A 19,685-nucleotide genomic window follows, 5' to 3' on the forward strand; every position below is an offset into this window, starting at 1 on the left:
TAACCTCTGGACCTTTCTCTGACTCCTTCCTGCAAAACAGTCGAGGGAGGTAGCCAGAAAGAGGTTGAGATGTGGTTCGTACAGCTGCCAGGCACTGGATTACAGGGAAGATTAACTGGATTTTGGGGGCTGTAAAATTCGTATGAGCCCATCCTTCTCCTCACTGTCTGCAACCCCTGGCACCACGAGGTCTTGCATGGCGAATCGTACCAGCCACCACCGAGAAGCCCATTAAGTTCATGATTAAAAGCTTCAGATCAGGTTTACGACACGCATGTTAACGGCTTGGCAAGGCTATAAACGCCCTGCCCGGTTCTGGCAGCCAAAGGGCCAGGCTTTGGCAGGCGAGGCTCTGTCCAAGGATGCACCGCACGCACAAGGCTCCTGGAGAGGCAAGTTCTGGGGGTGGCAGGCAGCCCCACATCCCCCTGCCCCACGCTGCGACCACCCAAGGCACAGCCCAGCTCCTACCTCTTGGCTACCAAACCCTCCGGGCGCCGCAGCAGCGCATCTCGAACGACGGGGAGGCAAAAACCCATCTAATTACGGAGACGATTCATTTCTACCAAGAAAACCGTAGAAGATGGAGCTTTAAACCAGCAGATGAGCAGCCCTTTGGGTCCCTTCTCCCCCGAACTGCCCCATCCCATCCCGACCGTGGCCCCGCTGCTCTCTCCATGAGGCTGGGTGGGAAGAGCATCCCTCCCTGCCACCCGGCCCCGCGGCGCAGCGCTCGCTATTTAAAGAAACTGGCCACACGCTGCCAGCATCTCCCCTCCCTGCGGAGGAGCAGAGCCCATGCCCGGGGGTTCCTGACGTGCCACTGCCTCCACGACCCTCTGGCACACAGCACCGGGGGCTCAGCACCGCTGCCCGAGGCTGGGGAGGCTGCAGAGAAGGGAGGCATCGCTCGCAGCAGGCAGTAAAACGCCCCGGGAACTGCCCTCTCCTGGAAATCCGTCGCAACGGGCAGGAGGATGAGGGAAATGAGCTCTCATCTGTCACTTGTTTTCTGTTTCTTTTTGTGTGTGGTTTTGTTGTTTGTTTTTTTTTTGTTTTGTTTTTTTTTTGAGGCAATTAAAGGCAGCCACCCAGCCGGTACCTCCTTGCACCTGCTAAGAGAAGCGTGGAAGAAATTGAAAAATGGGAGCGGAAAAAAAAATAATCTGCATTTCAGACAAATTCCGGCCTTGCCAGTTTCTGCAGGATCACAGCGCTGGAGACAGCAACCTGTGAGCTGATTTAAAACATCAGGAAGAAAATTCAGGAAAAGGAGAGGTGACTTTGAGCAGACAGGGTCAGGCCCTTCTGCCCCCGCTGACTTCTGGCCCTGTCTTTTGGAGAAGTTTTGGCACCCAGCTCCTGGCTCCCTCCACCTGTGGGAGGGAAACCACAGCGCCCTGGTGCTGCACAGGGCCCGGCGGGGCTGCTCCCAGCACAGCTTTGCCCAAAAACGACGGAGAGAGATGAGAACCCACTTCATTCCTTAGGGTGCCCTCACCATAAAACCTATTCCGTTGGCTTTGCAACGTCCCCGCAAGGATTCCAACCTGCTGGACCACAGCGCAAACAGAATTAACATCTGATTGTATCAGAACAACTTTTTATTAATTTATTTTTTTCTCCCGAACCATTTTTCACTGCTTCTGCTCCAGATGGGCCCTGGTGCAGACCTGTAACTCCTTCCCAAATGTGGGAGAGCGCCCACGCGCACGCCCGCCTCCGAGCCTTTTGGCATCGCTCACGGAGAGTCCCTGCAAGTGCTGGGAGCTCCCCCGGGAGCCCGGCTGGGACCCACCTGCAGAGTCCACACCCGAGCTGTCGCCCTCAACCCCAGCTGACCGTCACCCCCCATGCCTGGCGCCCACGTTTCACACAAAGCATCTGTAAAGCGGGGGTGGCCGTGGCATTTAGCAGCGCGCTCGGAAGAAAAGATGGGCGAAGGATCCAAACCTCCTCCATTTAACAGCCTGGAGACCTCCCAGCTCACTTTTGGGAGCCATCTGGGAAACCTCAGACTCAGCAAAGCACGCTTGAGGAGAAAATTAATTGTAAAATACGGGCTTCAGGGTTTGCTAAAGAATCTGGTACCTCTCTGCATTGCTGGACAGCATTAAATGGCACCTCCCAGGCAGTGGACGCACTGACACCGAAGCTGCTCCACTTCCCTAGGAGTGGAGACCTTTGCAGTTATGTCCCTGGTTGTCTTAAGCACCCTGCGAGGTTCCAGAGCTGTGTCCCCCAAGGTTTGGTGCCAGCTCCCACCTCCAACACGGTGCCAGGCTCTTCCCAGTGCCACCCAGCCCTGCCACCCACCCCTCATCCTTGCACCACCGTCCTCCTCTCCAACCCCGTCACCCAGAAAGGGCAAGGCTTGCACTACAGCCCCTCAAAACACACAGACGTGGACTTTTTCAGGGTGTTTTCTACTCCATGCACCTCCTGAGAAGACTGACAACAGGCAGGGACCCAAAGCTCCAGCAGGCTCAACCCCCAGCATCTGTGCTTCAGCTGCTGGCGAGCGCCGAGGCGCAGCCAGACCAAGCCCCAACACGGAGCGGGACCCGCCTGTGCTCACCACAAAGCCAAAAAGTCACACGGAGACGGATGAGCTGCTTAATACCACATCTGCCAAGCTACAGCTGACCCAGCCACCCAGAAAGCCAGATCCAACCACCAGTCCCACCACCCGTGCCTTGGGAACTGGCTGGTTTGGGGGCTCCCTGCCATCCTGTGGCTGGTGGTTGGGGTCCTGGGCAAGCTCTGAGCCAGGCAGCTCTGTCTCATGGAGAGAAGCCAGAGAAAAAAAGCTGGAGAGTCACTCATGCACCTGAGCACCAGCCACCTCTGCTCATGGCTCCCTGACAAATCCCCATGGAAGCCCACGGACATCGGTCCCATTTCCCAACCAGCACCCTCCTGCGATGCCCACAGGGACCAACACGTCGTGGCATACTCCAGCGAGACACCTGCATCTCCCAGAACATCAGAGCTACCAAGACACAGAATTTCCATCTCCTGAAAAGCCCGGGCAGTGGCGCAACCAAGCCCCCGAGGCACCCAGACCCATTCAGCCAGGTACCAACCTCCAGCTCACGATGCGGTGGCACCAAACCCAGCAGGAGATCCACCCCGATCCAGCGCACGAGCAGATGCTGCCAAATAAGCTTCAGCGAATATTTTGCCAGCACCGACTTGGCCAAAACAGGGGCACCCCTGTAAGCTTTTGCAGGGCTTTAACAAAACCCAGCTCCCTAAGCCAATTGCTGGGATAATGATGCAATTTGCGGGATAAACAAGCCCCCCGAAGGGCTGGTGTTGTTCAGGAGGAAATCACGGTGTCTGGAGGCAGCTCCCACGGCCGACAGGAGGATGGGAAGCAGAGCGAGCACAGCTGGAGGGGGCCAGGCTGGCTGCTGGCTGCTTGCTGGACCCATCCAGCCCCGGGGCTCGGTGATAACCCAGCCGGTGCTGAGCTCCGGGCAGCACCAGCCCCGCGATCATACTCCCTGCAAGCATCCCCATGCGCTCCCGGGGCTCGGTGCAAGGCAGATGCTCGCAGGGAGGGTGCTCGAGGGGCTCCAAGCTCGGCCCTGGGTGGATGCTCGCGGGCTGGAGACGGCGCTGAGGGAGGCAGGAGGCTGGGAAAGCGCAGGAGCAGAAGGCCACGGGTAAGGAGCGATCCCATCAGGATGCCACCCCATAAGGTGGGAGCGTGGAGGGGGTAAAAAGGGGCGGTTTGGGACCACACCAGGGAGCTGCTTAGGGCAGAGAGCGGCTGGCAAGCAGGGAACCCCCCTCCCTGTAACCACTCCTGGGCTACAGCAATCGCAGCCCCCCTCGCCCTGCAGCCGCAGGGGGAGATGCGGCCACCCTAAATCCCTCCTGTCCATGGGGAATGGGGCAGACCCCAGCCTGGGGTCCGTGATACGGGGGGGGCACAGCCACCAAACCCCTCTGCTCATGCTTCGGGGCGACAGCCCAGTCTGGGGAGGGGGGGGAGAGAGATGCCAGCTCCCCACTCAGACCCTACCCAAGGGAAACGTGGCTCATTCAGCACATCCCTGACTCAGGGCCCCCCCCGGGGAGCAAAAAGCACCCCCAGCTCGCAGCACCCCCTCCCCCGTTGCCATAAGGGGGGTGGGGGGGGGCAGCGCATCCCCGCATGGCACAGCATCCTCACCCCAACCCCACCTCGGAGCGGCAACGGGGAGCGACAGCCCCAAAAGAGGGGACAAGGGGGGGGCACGGAGCATCCTTTGGGGCTACCGAAACCCCCCCAAACCGCGAGGGGAGCGGCACGGGGAGATGGGGGGGGCGCAGCAGCATCCCCTGCCGAGCCCTCCTAGGAGGGGCGATGAGGGCTGAGCATCCCCTGGCCGACCCGGGGAGGGTCTCAGCATCCCGGGAGGGGGCTCAGCATCCCTGGGGGGGGGCTCAGCATCCCTGGGGGGGGCTCAGCATCCGGCCCCGCCCGCACTCACCGGCCGCCGAAGCCGCTGGAAGCCGCCGCCGCCGCCGCCGCCCGCCCCTGCGTCGCCCTCCCCGCCTGGCCACGCCCCCCCCGCCACGCCCCTGCTTTGGCAACGCCCCCAATGGGTACCCGAGGGGGGGTGGGAAAAGATTTTGGGGAGGGGGGGTGCAAGGATTTGGGGTTGGGGACTCAGGGAGGGGTGAGATGGGGCGTGGGGTTAGGAGCCTGCTTGGGGCTGCAGGAGCCTTCCCAGGGGGTGAAATCCTTTCTGGGGGGGGTAAAATCCTTCCTGGGGGGTAAAACCTCCCCAGAAATGCCCTTGGGGGGCAGTTTTCCCCCTAAGGGAGCTTGAAGCCCTTTGAAGGCAGCAGCCCCAGGGTGGGAAGGGTCCCCCCATGTCCCCACCCGGGGCAGCAGCAGGGCTGTGGGGTGCCCCCCCCCCAGGAGGGCAGCTGAGCTCTGGGTGCCCCATAACCCCCCCAGGAGCGAAGGGGGATAATTAACGCAGTGCCATGCTTCGTTAACAGGTGAGCAATTAATTTGGGGCCTCTTAAAGCCCAGGTGGGTGCTCACCACCTTGTGGGGCCACCACACCTGGAGCACTTTAGGGTGCTCCACTCAGGATGTGGCAGTGCCTCCATCTCATGGACTCCCAGAGCCCATTTTTGGTGGTTTTAGTTAATTTTGGGGAAAGATCCCAGAAGATAAATGCCACCGGTGTCACCAGCCTGCGGGATCTGCGGCCAGACCTGGAAGCAGCCACCTTGGTGGGTGAAACCTCCTTCGTTTTCCAGGAGGGCTTACGAGGGCTTTTTAAGGGTTTTAACCAGGAGGGTTTTAAGAGGGCTGCTTCTTAAAAATGCCGCTTTAATGCAGTTCCCACATAACGATGACGAATTGCGTAGCCCAAAGAAAAACATTTTTCGAGTGTCCAAGCAACCGAGGAGGTAGGGAAAGCCATCAGCCTCAGGATCTGGTTGTATCAGCTGCTCCAAAAATAGAGGAATGCGATTAGGGATCGCGTTTTTTTTTTTGTCAAGGAATGACCTTTTCTGTCAGGGAAAATCAAAACTCAATTGTCAGATCTGCTCTCTGCTGATAAAATAGAGCGTTTTAGGGTAATAAGGTATTTGAGGAAACTCTGACAGAAACATGCTGGAGGCCATGCGGTGCCTGCCTGGACAGCACCAAGGGCTTGAGCCCCACGCCGAGCACGGCCCTGCCTCAACCAGCCTAAATTTGGGGCACAGAGCACAGGGACCCCCCCACACCCCACTTAGTGGAATCCCAAACACCTTCGTGGGGTCCTTCCCCACCATGTGGCATCGCCAAGCGCCGAGGATTCAGCGCGGCCCTAAAGAAATGGGGGCAGTGGTTTTGTGCCACATGGGGCCAATCCCCCCACCCCGAGGTGCTGGGGGACCCCTGGGGTTGGGGTCGCAATGGGATGGGGCTGGGGGAGGCCCTGGTTGTGGGGCACCCCACAGGGCTGGGGGGACAAGGGACTGGTTACTGGGGGGTGGGTACCCCAGGGGTTCTTATTACGGGGAGGACTGGGCAGGGCTGGAGCTGGGGTGGGGGCTCTCAGCACAGAGGCCATTTGTACTGGGAAGACCAGTTTGCCCAGAGATCCTTGATACTGGGAGGACTGGTGTGGGGGTTAGCACTCCAGAGGCCCTTGTTACTGGGAGGACTGGGGGGGGTGGTGTCACCTCAGAGGTCCCCGTACCTCATGACTGGAGGGCTGGGGGCAGCTCCCTTCTTACTGGGAGCACTGGGGTGGGGGCAGCCATCCCAGAGGCTCTCATTACTGGGAGCACTGGGGTGGCCGGTTACCTCAGGTCACTGTTAGTGGGAGTGCTTAGGGGGGCAGCCATCTTGGAGCCCCTTGTTACTGGGAGCACTGGGGTGGGGGCAGCCATCCCAGAGGCTCTCGTTACTGGGAGCACTGGGGTGGCCAGTTGCCTCAGGGCACTGTTACTGGGAGTGCTTGGGGGGGGGGGGGGCAGTTACCCCAGCCGCCCTCATTACTGGGAGCACTGGGGAGACCAGTTGCCCCAAGTGCCTGTTACTGGGAGTGCTTGGGGGGGGGGGCAGCCATCCCAGAGCCTGTTGTTACTGGGAACACTGGGCAAGACTGGAACTGAGGCTGCTCATACTGGGAGCACTGGGGGAGGGGGGGGTGTGATTACGTCATCAACGGGGACCACTGGTGAAGGGGGGGGGCAGGAGGAGCGATGTCACCCTGCGGTATGACGTCAGAGCGCCGCGCGGGCGGGTGACGTCACGCTCTCGCGAGGCGGGGGGGGGCGGGGCAGAGGCGGGGGGAGGGAGGGAGGGAGGGGGGGGGGCGGCGCTGTCCCCGCGGCCCCGCGGCGGCCCCGCTCGGGACGGGCCGGGCCGGGCCGGGTCAGGACGGGCCGGGACATGGCCCCGCGAGGCCGCCCCGAAGCCGCCGCCATGCCCAAGAGGGGAGCCCGCAAACGCCTCAAGTTCCGGGCCGACGACGTCTGCTCCGAGCGCGGTGAGGGCCCAGATTTGGGGAGGGCCCAGATTTGGGGCCTTAATTTGGGGGAAGCGGGGCTGGGCCCGGCCTCGCTGTGAGGGGGTTGGGGGGGGAGCTGGGCCCTGCTGGGTGCAGGCCAGAGGTGCCCCCACACCCCCCCCAGGCACCTTGTGGTGCTGGGTGCCTCCTGCTCGGCTCGGTCGCAGCCCCCTGAGGAGGGATCGGGGCTGTCAGGGCCTCGTCTCCCCTCCCCGTGAGCCGTAACCCGCTGACTCCCCGTCTCCTTTCCCTTCCCGCAGTGACCGTGGCAGATTACGCGAACTCAGACCCGGCCGTGGTGAAATCCGGACGGGTGAAGAAGGCCGTGGCCAACGCGGTGCAGCAGGAAGGTGAGAGCGGGCTGGGCAGTGCAGGGGGGAAGGCTCACCCCGTCCTGCTGGGCTCCGTGTGCTGGGGGAAAGCCCCCCACACCCCCTGGGCCTGAGATCCGACACTCTAATTTGATGCCCGAAAATGAGTCTGCATTTCTCTCTCAGATGCTCAGGCTCCTAGACGGGTTGTTTTTGCAGAAAGCCAGCCTCAAACCCAGCAGAATTGCTGAGTCTTCGTTAGTGCCTGAAATGGAAGCTCTGTTTTTTTTTTTTTTTTTTTTTTTTTTTTTTGGACTTAATATTTGGAGTTATCTACAGCTTGAAACAATACCACAACAAACGAAAACAAAAAATCACGAGTATGACTTCATTACCTTACACAAAACTGTAGATAGCAAAGTTACAAAATAAAAGTCTTTGAATTTGAAATAAGGTTCTGGTCGTTCTGGCAAATTGTGCTGTGGTTGCAGTGAGGTCTTTTGAGCGTGTCGTTGTTTTCTTGCAACTGTGTAAGCAAGCAGCTTCCTGAAAATGTATTGCAATATTTTGTTATCTACTTCCTCCTTGTTTTCTAGCTGCTGAGGGCAATAGGAATGTTCTGGACTAACGCTCTGCTTGCTTTAGAGCAGTTGATGTTTAGGTTTTGACTCTTAAATGGAGCTGGTCTAAGGGGTAGAATGGGTTGGGGGTGGATGTTATTGTATCGGCAGTGACAGCTGAACTCTTTATATGGGAAAACTCTGGTTATGTGGTTGTAATCTTAAATGTTTAAGAAGAAGGTGCTTGTTGTATGGGTGCTTGTTTTGGGGGAACAGTACAGGGTGGTGATGCTGGTGATTATCGTTCCTATTCACTACTTGTCAAGCTTTTTATATCAGGGCACCTCCCACTCTCTGCAGTAGGCCGGGGGCTTCCCTCTCCCTGTTCCATCTCCCATTCATCCTTACATTGGCTCTCCCTTTGAGGCAGCGTTGTTCAGCTTCATAGGCAGCGAACTGCATCACCTTTAAGTTCTTTTCCCCTGCTCTGAGTCCTTGCACCACCTGCCCTGTGCGGCTTAATCCCTCTCCTAAACTCCTGCATCCTATTCCTGGTTTGCCTTCTCGCTTTCTGGATGACTCCAGGTCACAGCAGTCCCTGCCCACCCGTTTCTCAGGGCTTTGCAGAGTCATTGGGGCTTCCCCTTCCTGAGGAGCTGATCCTCGGGGATGTCCTGCAGCCTTATCTGCTGCGCACCATGCTGCAGTTTGTCCCTGCACAGGGACAGCAGGCAGCAGGGAGGAGATCCCCGGGAAACTTTGGCCTTTGGCCTCACTCACCTCTTTATTTTTTCTGGCTCCCAGCAAACATCGCCCTGCCTGTGGCTGCCAGGAGGCGAGCAGGGGAGCAAAGGCCAGGTGGAATTTTTCTGAGCTTTTTTTCCCTTCCCTTCCTAGCCCCCCGGGGGCGGGGTGGGATTAGTGCTGTGAGATGAGGCGAGGGTGCCTCTCTGGCAAGGTTGCGATGCAGCGTGACTCAGTGTGTGAACAGCCTCGTGTTGTCAGCCCAGGTATCCTGCCGAGCTTTCCTTCCTGGAGTGTGGCAGTGTCTCTTTCTGAACCCTTCCCTGACTCCTGATCTGCTGTCAGCCTCTCTTGCGTGGCTGTGTTTGATGGCACAACTTGCTGTCACTCGGCTTGCCATCTGTTTCTCTTTGGCTTTGCCTACAAAGGGTCACGTAGAGAGGGCAGTGCTGTTTGACAGCGTGAAGGATATCACTACTGCAAATGCATACAGTTTTATGAAATTTCCAAAAAAAAATGGGGGACAAAAAATGGTAGAATTGGCTTAGCAAAGCACTGCAGTCCTCTGCTGTGGCTGAAAGCCTAGGAATGCAGTCCCTTCTCCTAAACTGCTCAAGCTCTGTGTTAAGACTGGCTTTCTACCTGCTGTGTTGCCATTGCAGAGCCTTGCACTGTGGTTAGAAATTAGAACACTTCCAGCCTAGGTTGGTTTCTGGTCAGTTCCCTATCTTCATCCGGGCACATTAGGTAGAAAATCAGTGTTCTTGAGTGTGTGTGAGCCTGTACCGTGCAGACTGGCAGAGAGTTTATCGTTCTGGTCTCTCTGTGGCAGTGGCTGATGCAGCTGTAACGTAGGGCTGCACCTTTTGTTTTTCAAGACTGTACTGTTACTTCCTCACACGTGGATTTTTCTGCCCTAATGAGCCATCAGTTTATGGATCAACTTGTAAAAATAATGTTTCATAACAGTGATGCATCTGAACGTCTCCCCTGGAGACTGCAAAAGAAATACTGTCTCCACTTGCTGTTTTCCTCATTAGGCCAGAGTTTTCCCCTTCACTGAATTCTAGGACAAGTGGAATTCCTGTGCACTTGGCTCCCAGTTGTATTTCTGATGGGTTGTCTGTCTTCAGCCACAGGATCTCTTTGTCCTGCTGAGGAGGAAGTATACCTTCAGGGTGTTTAGGGGACAATTACAGCATGGGTGGTGGCTTTATACAGACTGAATGGTGGTCATGCAAGCGTGCTCTGGTATGCAGGGCAACACGTTGTTTTATTCAGAGTTGTAAACAGCCTCAGCTAAAGCAGTAGGATCATCTGCATAATGTGCTGCTGATTATCCTCAGTGGTAGTTCCTTAAAAGAAGAGGCTGAATAATTGTTTCCAATTCATTCACCTGTGTTAATCTTGCTCTGTCAAGGTAATCCTTAGGCCTAGGATTTACTTGCTTGTGTCACTGAAGGCTTTAATGAATTTAGGTTGCTGTTTCTTAGCAGTGGCTTTGGTTCCACTGAAGTGTCTCCTGAACTTGGATTGCCTTTTTTTCTCTGCTGGCATACTCACCAGTTTGTTGTTTGTCATTCTAGTAAAATCCCTCTGTGGTTTGGAAGCTTCTTGCGTTCCTTCTGAAGAAGTTCTCTCCGTATCTGGAGAGTCCTGTGACAGCAGCGATGAAATGGACACGAAGGAAAGCATCAGCGGGCGAACTGCATCTAGAAAAAAGAAGAGCAAAAGGCACAAAGGTACGGTACGGCTGCCAGCCTCTCCTGGGGTGCTCTTCGTGGGCTTCCTCAGGATCTTCTGCATGTGTGATGTTAGAGACTTCTATTTACAGGCTAGTAATGTGGCTCTTCAGGGGATTCTGTAACTCATAATTGTTTAAAAAATAAAATAAATGCCAGCGGTGAAATCTACCCCATTTCTCCTGAGAAACCTGCTGTGACTCAGTCAGATGTGTTGCCTTTTCACTTAGGCAGACCTTGGGGTGTGAAATTAAAGCCTAAGAGCTTGTTGCTTTCAGCAAACTTCTCTCAGCGTTGGAAAACTACTGCTGCTCTTCAGGAGTTGTGAAAATTTGCCAGCGGACACGTATTACTGTTTCTCACTGAAGGCATGTAGGTGAAAGCAGTGTTGCTTTGGGGAGGGGAAAAAAAAAGCACACACAAAAAGCATTGCTGCCTGTGATGCGTTTATTGGCAGGATCCAGGGCCTGTTTTCAGGATGTTTCCAAGGCTGCAGCGTGCTGCAAATGGGTTTCAAGAGGTTTCTTAGTTTGTTTTGTTTTTTCCCCTACAACTGAGCAAATTTGGCCCTAGTAGCACTACAATGCGTTAATTCTCTTGCTGTATTTCAGCAGTTACCCTTGGTGCAGCTGTATGGAAAGCAGTACGCCACAAACAACAAATCTAACGCTGACTTGCTGCACTGTGGCACCCTGCAGAATTTGCTAACAACAGCTTGCTTCTGCTGAAGCACAAGAAAGCAAATTAAGCTTTCCTTAAGAAAGGAATTCGAACTCATTAATACTGGTACTAATTTGCGCAACATATCAGTGTCCGGTAAGGACTGTAATGCGGAGTTCCCCTGGGTTGAGTTTAATCTGTTACAGTTTGCTGTGGGTGTGGCTGCTGTAAATTCTTAGTGGTGTAGGTGAGTGCATCCAGAGCTTTCCTTGGCAATGAGGGTTGCAATTATCACATTGGGTTATTACCCTTTGTTGTTAAGCTGATAGCTGAAGAGTAAATTTGGCACCCTTGAGTTCTTAAACACCTCCTTTGTGCCACTTGTTTCCAAACCTTGTGGCATTTTTTTTTTCCTGCCAGTGCTTTGTACAAGTTGTGTGTTCTCTTTCTCATAGTGTTGCCACTGCATGGTATTGTTTAGCCATTCATGTTCCATTAAAAGTATTTTATCTCCTAAACCTGGAACAACGTTTGTGGAAAAAAATGTGGTGCTAGCTAAAACCACTGCAGGAATTAAATGAGTTTGTGAAGCTTCAGTTTTGGTGAAGAGGTTCTGACACCTCTGAGAACAATGGACCATTTTATTAATCTCTGAACTGCGTTAAATGTTTGCCATCTCAGAAGATTTAATTAAAACATGGATTTAATGAGAGCAGCTGATAAGCCATTAGAGGAGTTGCAGAAGGGAATTGCATGCCCTCCCTTGCAGAACTCCTACAAAAATGTTTTGACCGTTTGAACAAAAGAATTGACAGCTGTGACAACATCTTGATGTTCGGGGACCTCTTGTGTGCAGTGTACTTTGACCTGTTAAATGAACCATTTTGATTAAAGAGGCACGAGCTTGTCCCTTCTTCACACCGTGGCTGTATTTGCCTTGTAGCCTTTGTTTTTCCACTGTTTTGTTTTTTCATTGGGAAAGAGTCAAGTGCTGCCGAGGGGTCCAGAAAGGCTGTGGGGTCTCCATCCCTGGAGACAATCACAAGCTGACTGGATGAGATCCCGAGCGCTCTGTGACACAAAACTGGTGTCATTCAACCTGCTTTGAGCTGGGCTGTTTGGACTGGAGACCTCCAGGTGTCCCTTCCAGCGGAGATTATTCTTTGAAGCTGCTACTTGGCGCATTTGTGCTACCAGTGCAGCAGTGATAAGTGATGGCGCATATCCAGCAAAGGGAGGGTGTTGTGGTTGCACAGGTGGACAAGCTCATGTTAACCAAAACCAGGAGCGGTGACAATGTTGTAGTTGCTCGGGCTTGTTTAGCTGACTGTTTATACCTGCTGCAGTTACTCACCCCGTGCTAGCAGTATTAAAATATGTGCCTCTAGATGTGATTTGGCAAAGAGGTTCTTCATTACACTAATGCACCTGCGTTGTATTTAGAAGACCCTGATGGTGACGGTGGAGAAGAATACCCCATTGACATCTGGCTGCTGCTGGCTTCCTACATTCGCCCTGAAGACATCGTCCGGTTCTCTTTGATTTGCAAGAAAGCCTGGACTGTCACTTGCACTGCCGCCTTTTGGACCAGACTCTACAGAAGGTGAGACTCCAGAGGATGATTTAACTACTTGTAGGAGGCTTCAGCAGCGACCGGTTCTCTGCAGAGCTGTAAATTAGAGAATATTTTCCTGTAGTCTTGAGAGCATGGAACTTGCATATTGCAGTGATGGTGTGGGCCTTGTTTGGGAAGGTGTTATGCTGTATTGCCTCTGCTTTGGGAATGGATCTGTCTGTGGTATATTCCCAGATGCTTCATGTAAGATCTCAAAGCCTTGTGCACTCTTCTGCTTGCAATAGTCTACACGTTCCTGTTCACATACAAAGCGCACAGTTTTGAAGTGCTCAGAAGATGCTTGCAGTAAGGTCAGTGCTGTTACCTTAAAGGCAAGCAATCCTCACTGGCAGAAACCTTGCCCTGCCTCAAGCTTTGATCATGGTCACCTTCCTCTATCTAGGATGGCATGAAAGAAGCTTACGCATTTAGGAGCTGTCTCAGTGGCAGAAATATTTTATAAATGAAACAAAAGAGCAAAGAAGGTCACAACTGGAAACAAATCCTTCTGTGCAGGTGTATGTCACTCAGACTTTCCTTCAGGACAGAACGTTTTCTTTAAATTTCTCTATCTGTTGCACACAAAACACAAGCAACAGGAGTACAGGGCACATCACAGTTATGGTCATCCATGCCCCATTTTTTTTTTATTATTTTTTTGAGTGAAGTTCCCTAGCAAAGTCGTCTTTGGCATTTTCTCTGATCACAGTGTGGCTCTTGAGCCCAGTCATTCACACTGCTCAGGCAGTTGTCTGTAACGATGCAGGGAAGCTCACCTAATGTGAGTCCTAGGGAACCTGCATGAATCTGCAGGCCTTTGCCTGTCCTACAACTCAAATACCAGCTGGTCTGTCTGGGGAAGCTGTCTGCAGGGGAATTAGCGGGGAATTGTAACATCACGTGTGTGCTGGAGCCCAGAGTGATACACGTGAAGCCTTTGAGACTCTTCGGTAGTTCCATGGAGAGCGGTGCAGAACCCTTGCAGACTGAGCTGACAACAGGTCCTATGATCAATTAGATATTCGGTTTTCTCAGAGCTCTCTTCTGCATGTTTTTGGCATTCTGAGCCCTTGGGTTATGTTGGCTTTGTCGTTGGCTTTTCAGGCACTACAGCCTGGACGCGTACCTGCCTCTCCGCTTGCGGCCGGAGTCCATGGAGAAGCTGCACTGTCTCCGTGCGTGCGTCATCCGGTCGCTGTACCACATGTACGAGCCTTTTGCATCTCGAGTCTCCAGGAATCCAGCTATTCCAGACAGTACTCCCAGCACTTTAAAAAATTCCAGAGTAAGTGGGATCGCTAAGGAAGTGGGTTGTGTTGGAGATGTTGCTTTTCTGTTTTTATTCTCTTTCTAAAAGGAAAATAGACATTTAGAACCGTAGAAAAGCCTCAGGCTTAAGGGATCTCGAAAGGTAATTGGGTCCAAACTTTTGTGTGAAGCTTGGGAGGTAGGATTAACTTGGACTAATGACTTGTAAAAGTGCATTGGTTACCTGTATCTGCATAGCTTCTGCTGCAGGGGATTTTATTTACTCTTCTGGGTGCCTAAGTCCTACTACAACAGCTTTGTAGTTGTCAAAAAGGTGCCTGCTTCCTTGAGTGTCAGAACTGCTAGGGATATTTGCAGCTCTTCCCTCCTCTGTTACAAATTTGTTGCTGGAAGGAGGTGACAGTAGGGTCAGTGTTGATATCCACTGCTTTATTCGGACACTACCTGTCAGAATACTTCTCTACTCCACAGCAGGCAGATGGAGAGATAAGAAGCGACACTGATAGCCACTGAAAGGGAATCATTTCCTACCACATTCCTCCAGGTCATGCGTTGTCTTTGGTGTCTGAGTGAGGGAAGGTAGTGACCTTGTGAGCACGGCAAATGTGCAGAGCAAATGTCTGCTTTGGGACTGGGCTTGCAGTTGTGTTGGGCTGTAAGGGGTTTGTCACTGGTGTGGGCAGGCAACTCCACCTGCTGTCAGAGCTTGGAGCACTTGTGTATCCATTCCTCTTAAATTTCTATCGATCTTTAACTCTCATACACCTCCGGGTTTCTTGTTTGGTTGTAGCTTACAACTGTCTGATACTTTGTGGACAGCTTAAGCAACAGCGTGAATTCTCCACCTTCCAAACCAGTTGAATGAGGTTTTTGGAGCCAGACAGAAGTGCCTTTGGTTTGACAGTTGTACAATTTTCCATGCAAAACAGAGCAACCCCATCGCTCTGTGTGTAACATCCCTTCTCTCTTCCTTCCTCTCCCTGGAAAAAAAAGAAAACATCATACTGCTTAGGGAGCATTGAGCGGTAACGCAAGCAGGTGGTGCTGCAGAGCAGGAAAAAAGCACGGAGTTCTGTGTGCAGTCATATCTCTGCATCCAGGGCTCTTCATTCTCTTTCTGTTTCCCCACTTAGGGTGTCATCTTTGCTTAAAAATAAAAAGCAAAACATTTCTAGGAAATTCTAACTTATCTTTAGCCCTTCAGAGTCTCATTCCATGGCATGCCTGCTGCTTGGATCTGATAGCGTGGCTGTAAGAGCTAGAAACCCTGAGATGGTGCTGTAGGATTGTTATCTTAGAAGTGTTCGTGTTGACATCATAACGGCTTTGGTGCCCCCTGCTAGTGCTTCTACTGTACTAATAGTTTGAGAAAGAGTCTTGAAGTGCAGTCTTCTACAATTCAGCTTTTAAAAAAGGAAATTAAATGGTGATGAAGCTTTGTTTAGGGCAGCAGAGGTCTGACCTAACCCCTCGGAGCACAAAAGAGCTGTGTGCTCCGGTCTTGCTGTACTACTGGTCTTGCTGTACTACTGCATTGCAAGACGCTGAGCTCCATGTGTTACTGTGCACTGACACACCTAAGCACGGGGTTATGGAGGAGGATTTGATGTTGCCTCCCCATGTTTTTGCTTTCATGGGCTTTTGTTACCTTTAGGGGTCACTGAAACTAACGGCAGACGCCTACGTAAAGTGCATGTGGCAAGAGGAGCCCCCAGTCCCCCATGTTACCGAATCTAGCTTTTCCTCTTTAATTTCCTTTTTTCTTTCCCTAGCCTAGCTTGTGTGGGACACTGGAGCCGTTATGGTGTCAGCAGAAGTGTTTGCCCTTTAAAGACACCCCCATTAATTTTGGTGGAGCGGCAGGCCGTACGGCGCGTCTGAAGGGCAGGACGGCTGACCCGTGGACAACATCCTCTGCCCCTTAGGAGGTACTGACCATTTTGTGCTTCACTACTTGCCTTGACCAAACAAGTTGCTAGACCAGGCCGTCTGTGCAGGTGAACGACAAATGCTGCTGATGGTGGAGTTAAACTCAGCAGCATCTGTGCACCTGAGGAAAGAAAAATCTGGAGAATGTTACCTGCAAAAAGTGAGGGTCACCTTCTCCCAGGTGGAGGTTATGTGATACGCGTTTCTGAGCTAGACTCCTTAAAGCTTTGCTGGTCACCTTGTGAAGACTGTTGAGATAAGGAACTTCTAATGACTCTTACAGATGTGACTCAGAGCTGAAGTACAGGGTCTTGTATCGCCTGTAGCTGCTAATTACAGAAGTTCGGTGGTGGAGGATGGCTCTGGCTTTGTTTCAGTTGGGGTTCCCCTATACTGGATTTAAGTTAAATGTGTGCTTCCCCCCGTGACCCAGCCAGGCCTTCTTGGTGCACCAGAGCTGGCACATGTCACGAGGAGTTGTTGTCTTTGTCTTTATCAGTATTACTCTTCCTTTTCCTGTTGACGCTGCTTGAAAGGACCAGATCAGACCAGCTGTGGAGGGCTGGCATGTGTGGTGTTGAAACATGGTCAGTGATGTGTGCATTGACTCGCCAGGTTGTTGTTTTGGCTGTTAAGATAGTTGCTTCCTGTCAGTGGCAGGCAGGGAATTCTCCTTCTTGTTTTAATGCAGGAGTTCTGCTGTGACTCCTGTTAGAAGTAGTGCTGCATGCTGGGATGGAGCCTGTGGACCGTACGGTGATAACTCTGCTAAATTAGAGGACTCTCGGTGTATGTCTGCGTGGGAGGGCAGTGCTGGTTACCTCAGGTGTTGGAGGAGGTACTTCTCTCATTTTCTTTTGAAACAGGACCAGTAGGTTGATAGAAACTGCTAACTTGGCAGTGTTTTTGTGCTCTGAAGTATGATAGTGCCTAGTGTCAAGACTCTCTTTGGATTCTTAAGTGGCTTTGGACCTTTATCATCTGTCACCTCGAAGGTCATACATCAGTCTTTGCATTTCCCTCTGGAATTCTCCTTCTTGAGCCTCGTTCTAAGTGGCTGCTTTGCGTAGTCTTGTTTGGAGTCTGGTTTATTGGCAGTTCTTGGTGGGTGCAGGAACCAGGTGAACCTGTACTGTTCATCTCTGCCTTACCAAAGGGACAAATAGCACAGAGAGATTTCTGTTTAGCAGGTCAGTGGCTACGAGTTGTATCATCCCGCTGCACTGTGGATTGGCCAACTTGAGACTGGGAGACTTAAACTGCTGGGTGTGATCTCTGAACATAATTAATTTGAGTAAATGGCTCCTAACTGTTCCTATGTAATTGTGTTTGTAATTGGAAGCCTTAATGCTCTGCTAAAACTTATTTAAAGTGGTGCCTCCAAGGGTTTCACAGTTGTGTATTTCTTTTTTTCTACCTCAGTGTCTGCTTTTCTGGTGCAAAAAGCTTGAAGGGAACAGACAAGAAGCAATGTGGGAATTCAACTTCAAGTTCAAAAAGCAGGTATGAAAGCCAAACTGTAATGAAAGAAAAACCAGAATAGCTCTGGCTTTTTATTTTTATTTTTTTGGAAGAAGTAATGATATTTCTGAGTGGTGGAAGGGAAGGTGGAAACATTTTGAGTGAGTTCAGACAGTAAATGGAAACTCTGAATCACTTGGGAAGCTGAAACTCATTCTGAAACTGCGCTCACTTTTCAGTCTATATCACCAAGATGTGTCCAGTCATGTGCTTTTATCTTTGCATTTGATATTTTGTTTCCTTGTTGATCCGCTGTAAGATGTGGATTATTTGTCACCCCAAATAATCTTATCTTTGGATCATTGCTACTGATTACCACTAGAAAACAGACTGTTTAAGTTGAGTGGTCAAAATGTAGATCCATATCTGAAACCGTTTGTCTTACCATTGGAAGGATTTCCCCAAGAAGTTGAAGAAAGCCAAGAAAAAGCACTGGGTCTTGGGAGAAGCTTGTAGCCTAAGGCAACCCTGGGAATTCTGCAGCTTTCCTGTCTAAAGAAATGGCCCTTCAGATTCTTTGTCCCGAGTGGTGGCTTGTTGTTTATGTAATGCTGCCCAAGTGTGTGGGAATGTGGTGAGAACCTGCTAGTCAGAACTGGTGAGAAGAAACCAAAGGCTCCTGCTTAGCTAAATGTCTCTCTTTCTTTGAAGTCTCCCAGATTTAAGAGCAAATGTTGCAAAGGTCTTCAGCCACCCATCCAGTATGAAGAAGTCCATACGAACCCTGACCAGGATTGCTGTTTACTGCAGATCACCACCTTTAACTTCATATTCGTGCCAATAGTCATGGGTATGACGTTTACCTTGGTAAGTGTTTGAGTAATCCACCACACAATCTTTGCACGCGCAGGTTTTGAAAGGAGAAGGAAACCTCTTTGGTGTTGTATAAATCCCACTGCTGCACCAACCAGCCAGTTGTGGGAATCTCAAGGTTAACGATCAGAGGAATTGCTAAGGATCTCCTCAATTTAGCTGCTGCAGATCCATCAGCCCTTCCCTGTTTAGGGGAAGAAGCTGAGTTTGTGTGTGCATGCAGCAGCTGGGAGCAGATCAGTTATCAGCGCCACAGCAGGGGAGAAGTGGGGAGGCAGGAGAAGAGGTATTCCCTCCTTAATAAAATCTCTCCTTGCCTCAAGGCAGTAAATTCTGAGAGCAGAACCTGTACAAGCAAACTCCTGGAATATGTCTGTGGTCCCTGATTGCTGGGAGAATCGGTGGCTTTAGAACCAGCAAGCTGTGCTCCAGATGGAGGTGTTGCATCAGAACGGAGCACAGGTGTGGTTAGGTGTGGGACAGCACCTCTGTCTGCACCTGTAGTCTTGTAACTTTGTGCAGGGTTGGCCTGTGCCCAAGGGAGGCTAAGGCTGGCCTCACCTAAAGCAGAGCAGTAAATCCAGGCTTCCTCTGAGAGCCACTGGCTTGCACGCTCACTTCTGGCATTGTTATTTGGGGTTGGCAGTTGAAGAGGACTAGTTTGAATTCAGTTTTGGAGTCAGAGTGTAACTTTCCAAGCACCTGAAGTACCCTGGATATATACAGCTTCATTCTTAGCAATTTACATTTACTTTAAATTTTTTTTTTTAATTCTTCTGCTTATTCATTGCTTTGATTTTTGAAATGGTACCTTTTCTCCTTTTAGGTAAATAAAAATTAAATCTAAACTGCTTTGTGGAAAACCTACCTGAAGGGAGTCAGTCGTTCTTTATCAGTAATGTATTTTAAATGCTGATGTAGCCAAAAAGAACTGGTTTTGATACCAACTGTCAGCGATCAGTCTGCATTTATCTGGAAACAGGGGTTTCTAGAATCTGCCTGCCTCCTACAGCACCTCCTTGTCTCTCTCCTTGCAGTTCACCATCAACGTGAGCACAGACATGAGGCATCATCGTGTGCGTCTGGTCTTCCAGGACGCCCCTGTCCGCAACGGCAAGAAACCGCGCCTTGACCAAGGAGTGCAGGTTGTGCTGGACCCTGTGCATAGCGTGCGGCTCCTGGATTGGTGGCACCCACAGTACCCCTTCTCTCCGAAAGCTTAGTGCTCTCCTGCGTCTGCAGCAGCCGGCAGGTGACTGAATCTGACAGGCTGAAGAAAATTTCTAGGAACCAGGAAATCCTGTTTTTTTTTGTTTTTTTTTTTCTTAAAATAAATTCTGCAGCCTCCCTGAAAGTGGTTGAAGCTACTGAGCTAGTCTGTATGTATATAACTTCTGGTCAGTGATGAGCAGAGCTGAGTGTAAAGCAGAAACTATTTGTAAACACTTTTATGTAAAATTCACGTTTTATGATTTGAAAGGAGCTCCCTGGAACTGTTCATT

At 51.6% G+C, this 19,685-nt stretch overlaps 2 protein-coding genes across 7 annotated transcripts in view; one reads left to right on the top strand and one right to left on the bottom strand.

The window, feature by feature from the left end:
* The window catches only part of PPFIA4 (PTPRF interacting protein alpha 4), a 44,277-nt gene extending 39,714 nt beyond the window's left edge, over nt 1-4,563 (bottom strand). For all 5 annotated transcript variants that reach the window (XM_072028462.1, XM_072028461.1, XM_072028460.1 and 2 more), the window contains exon 1: nt 4,485-4,563. The gene's annotated coding sequence lies outside the window, so the exon portion shown is untranslated. The remainder of the gene's footprint in view (nt 1-4,484) is intronic.
* A 2,241-nt stretch (nt 4,564-6,804) lies between these two features.
* Nucleotides 6,805-19,537, top strand: TMEM183A (transmembrane protein 183A). Of its 2 annotated transcripts, none has more exons than XM_027444986.3 (8): nt 6,805-6,998; nt 7,280-7,369; nt 10,221-10,376; nt 12,480-12,639; nt 13,756-13,936; nt 17,272-17,352; nt 18,022-18,177; nt 19,221-19,537. In XM_027444986.3, exons 1-8 carry the CDS (start codon nt 6,902-6,904, stop codon nt 19,404-19,406), a joined length of 1,107 nt encoding a protein of 368 aa, XP_027300787.1. In that variant the 5' UTR covers nt 6,805-6,901; the 3' UTR covers nt 19,407-19,537. The 2 variants fall into 2 exon arrangements, with proteins under 2 accessions (XP_027300787.1, XP_071884378.1); XM_072028277.1 differs by having other exon boundaries at nt 12,483-12,639.
* Nucleotides 19,538-19,685: the final 148 nt, after the last annotated feature.

This window comes from Anas platyrhynchos, chromosome 27 (genome assembly GCF_047663525.1).
Source record: "Anas platyrhynchos isolate ZD024472 breed Pekin duck chromosome 27, IASCAAS_PekinDuck_T2T, whole genome shotgun sequence".
Classification (NCBI taxonomy): Eukaryota; Metazoa; Chordata; class Aves; order Anseriformes; family Anatidae; genus Anas; species Anas platyrhynchos.

Coding starts and splice junctions, on each gene's coding strand:
- TMEM183A (XM_027444986.3), top strand. CDS start 6,902: ATGGCCCCGCGAGGCCGCCCCGAAGCCGCCGCCATGCCCAAGAGGGGA. Junction 6,999..7,279: donor CGACGTCTGCTCCGAGCGCG/GTGAGGGCCCAG, acceptor CCCTTCCCGCAG/TGACCGTGGCAGATTACGCG. Junction 12,640..13,755: donor TGGACCAGACTCTACAGAAG/GTGAGACTCCAG, acceptor TTGGCTTTTCAG/GCACTACAGCCTGGACGCGT.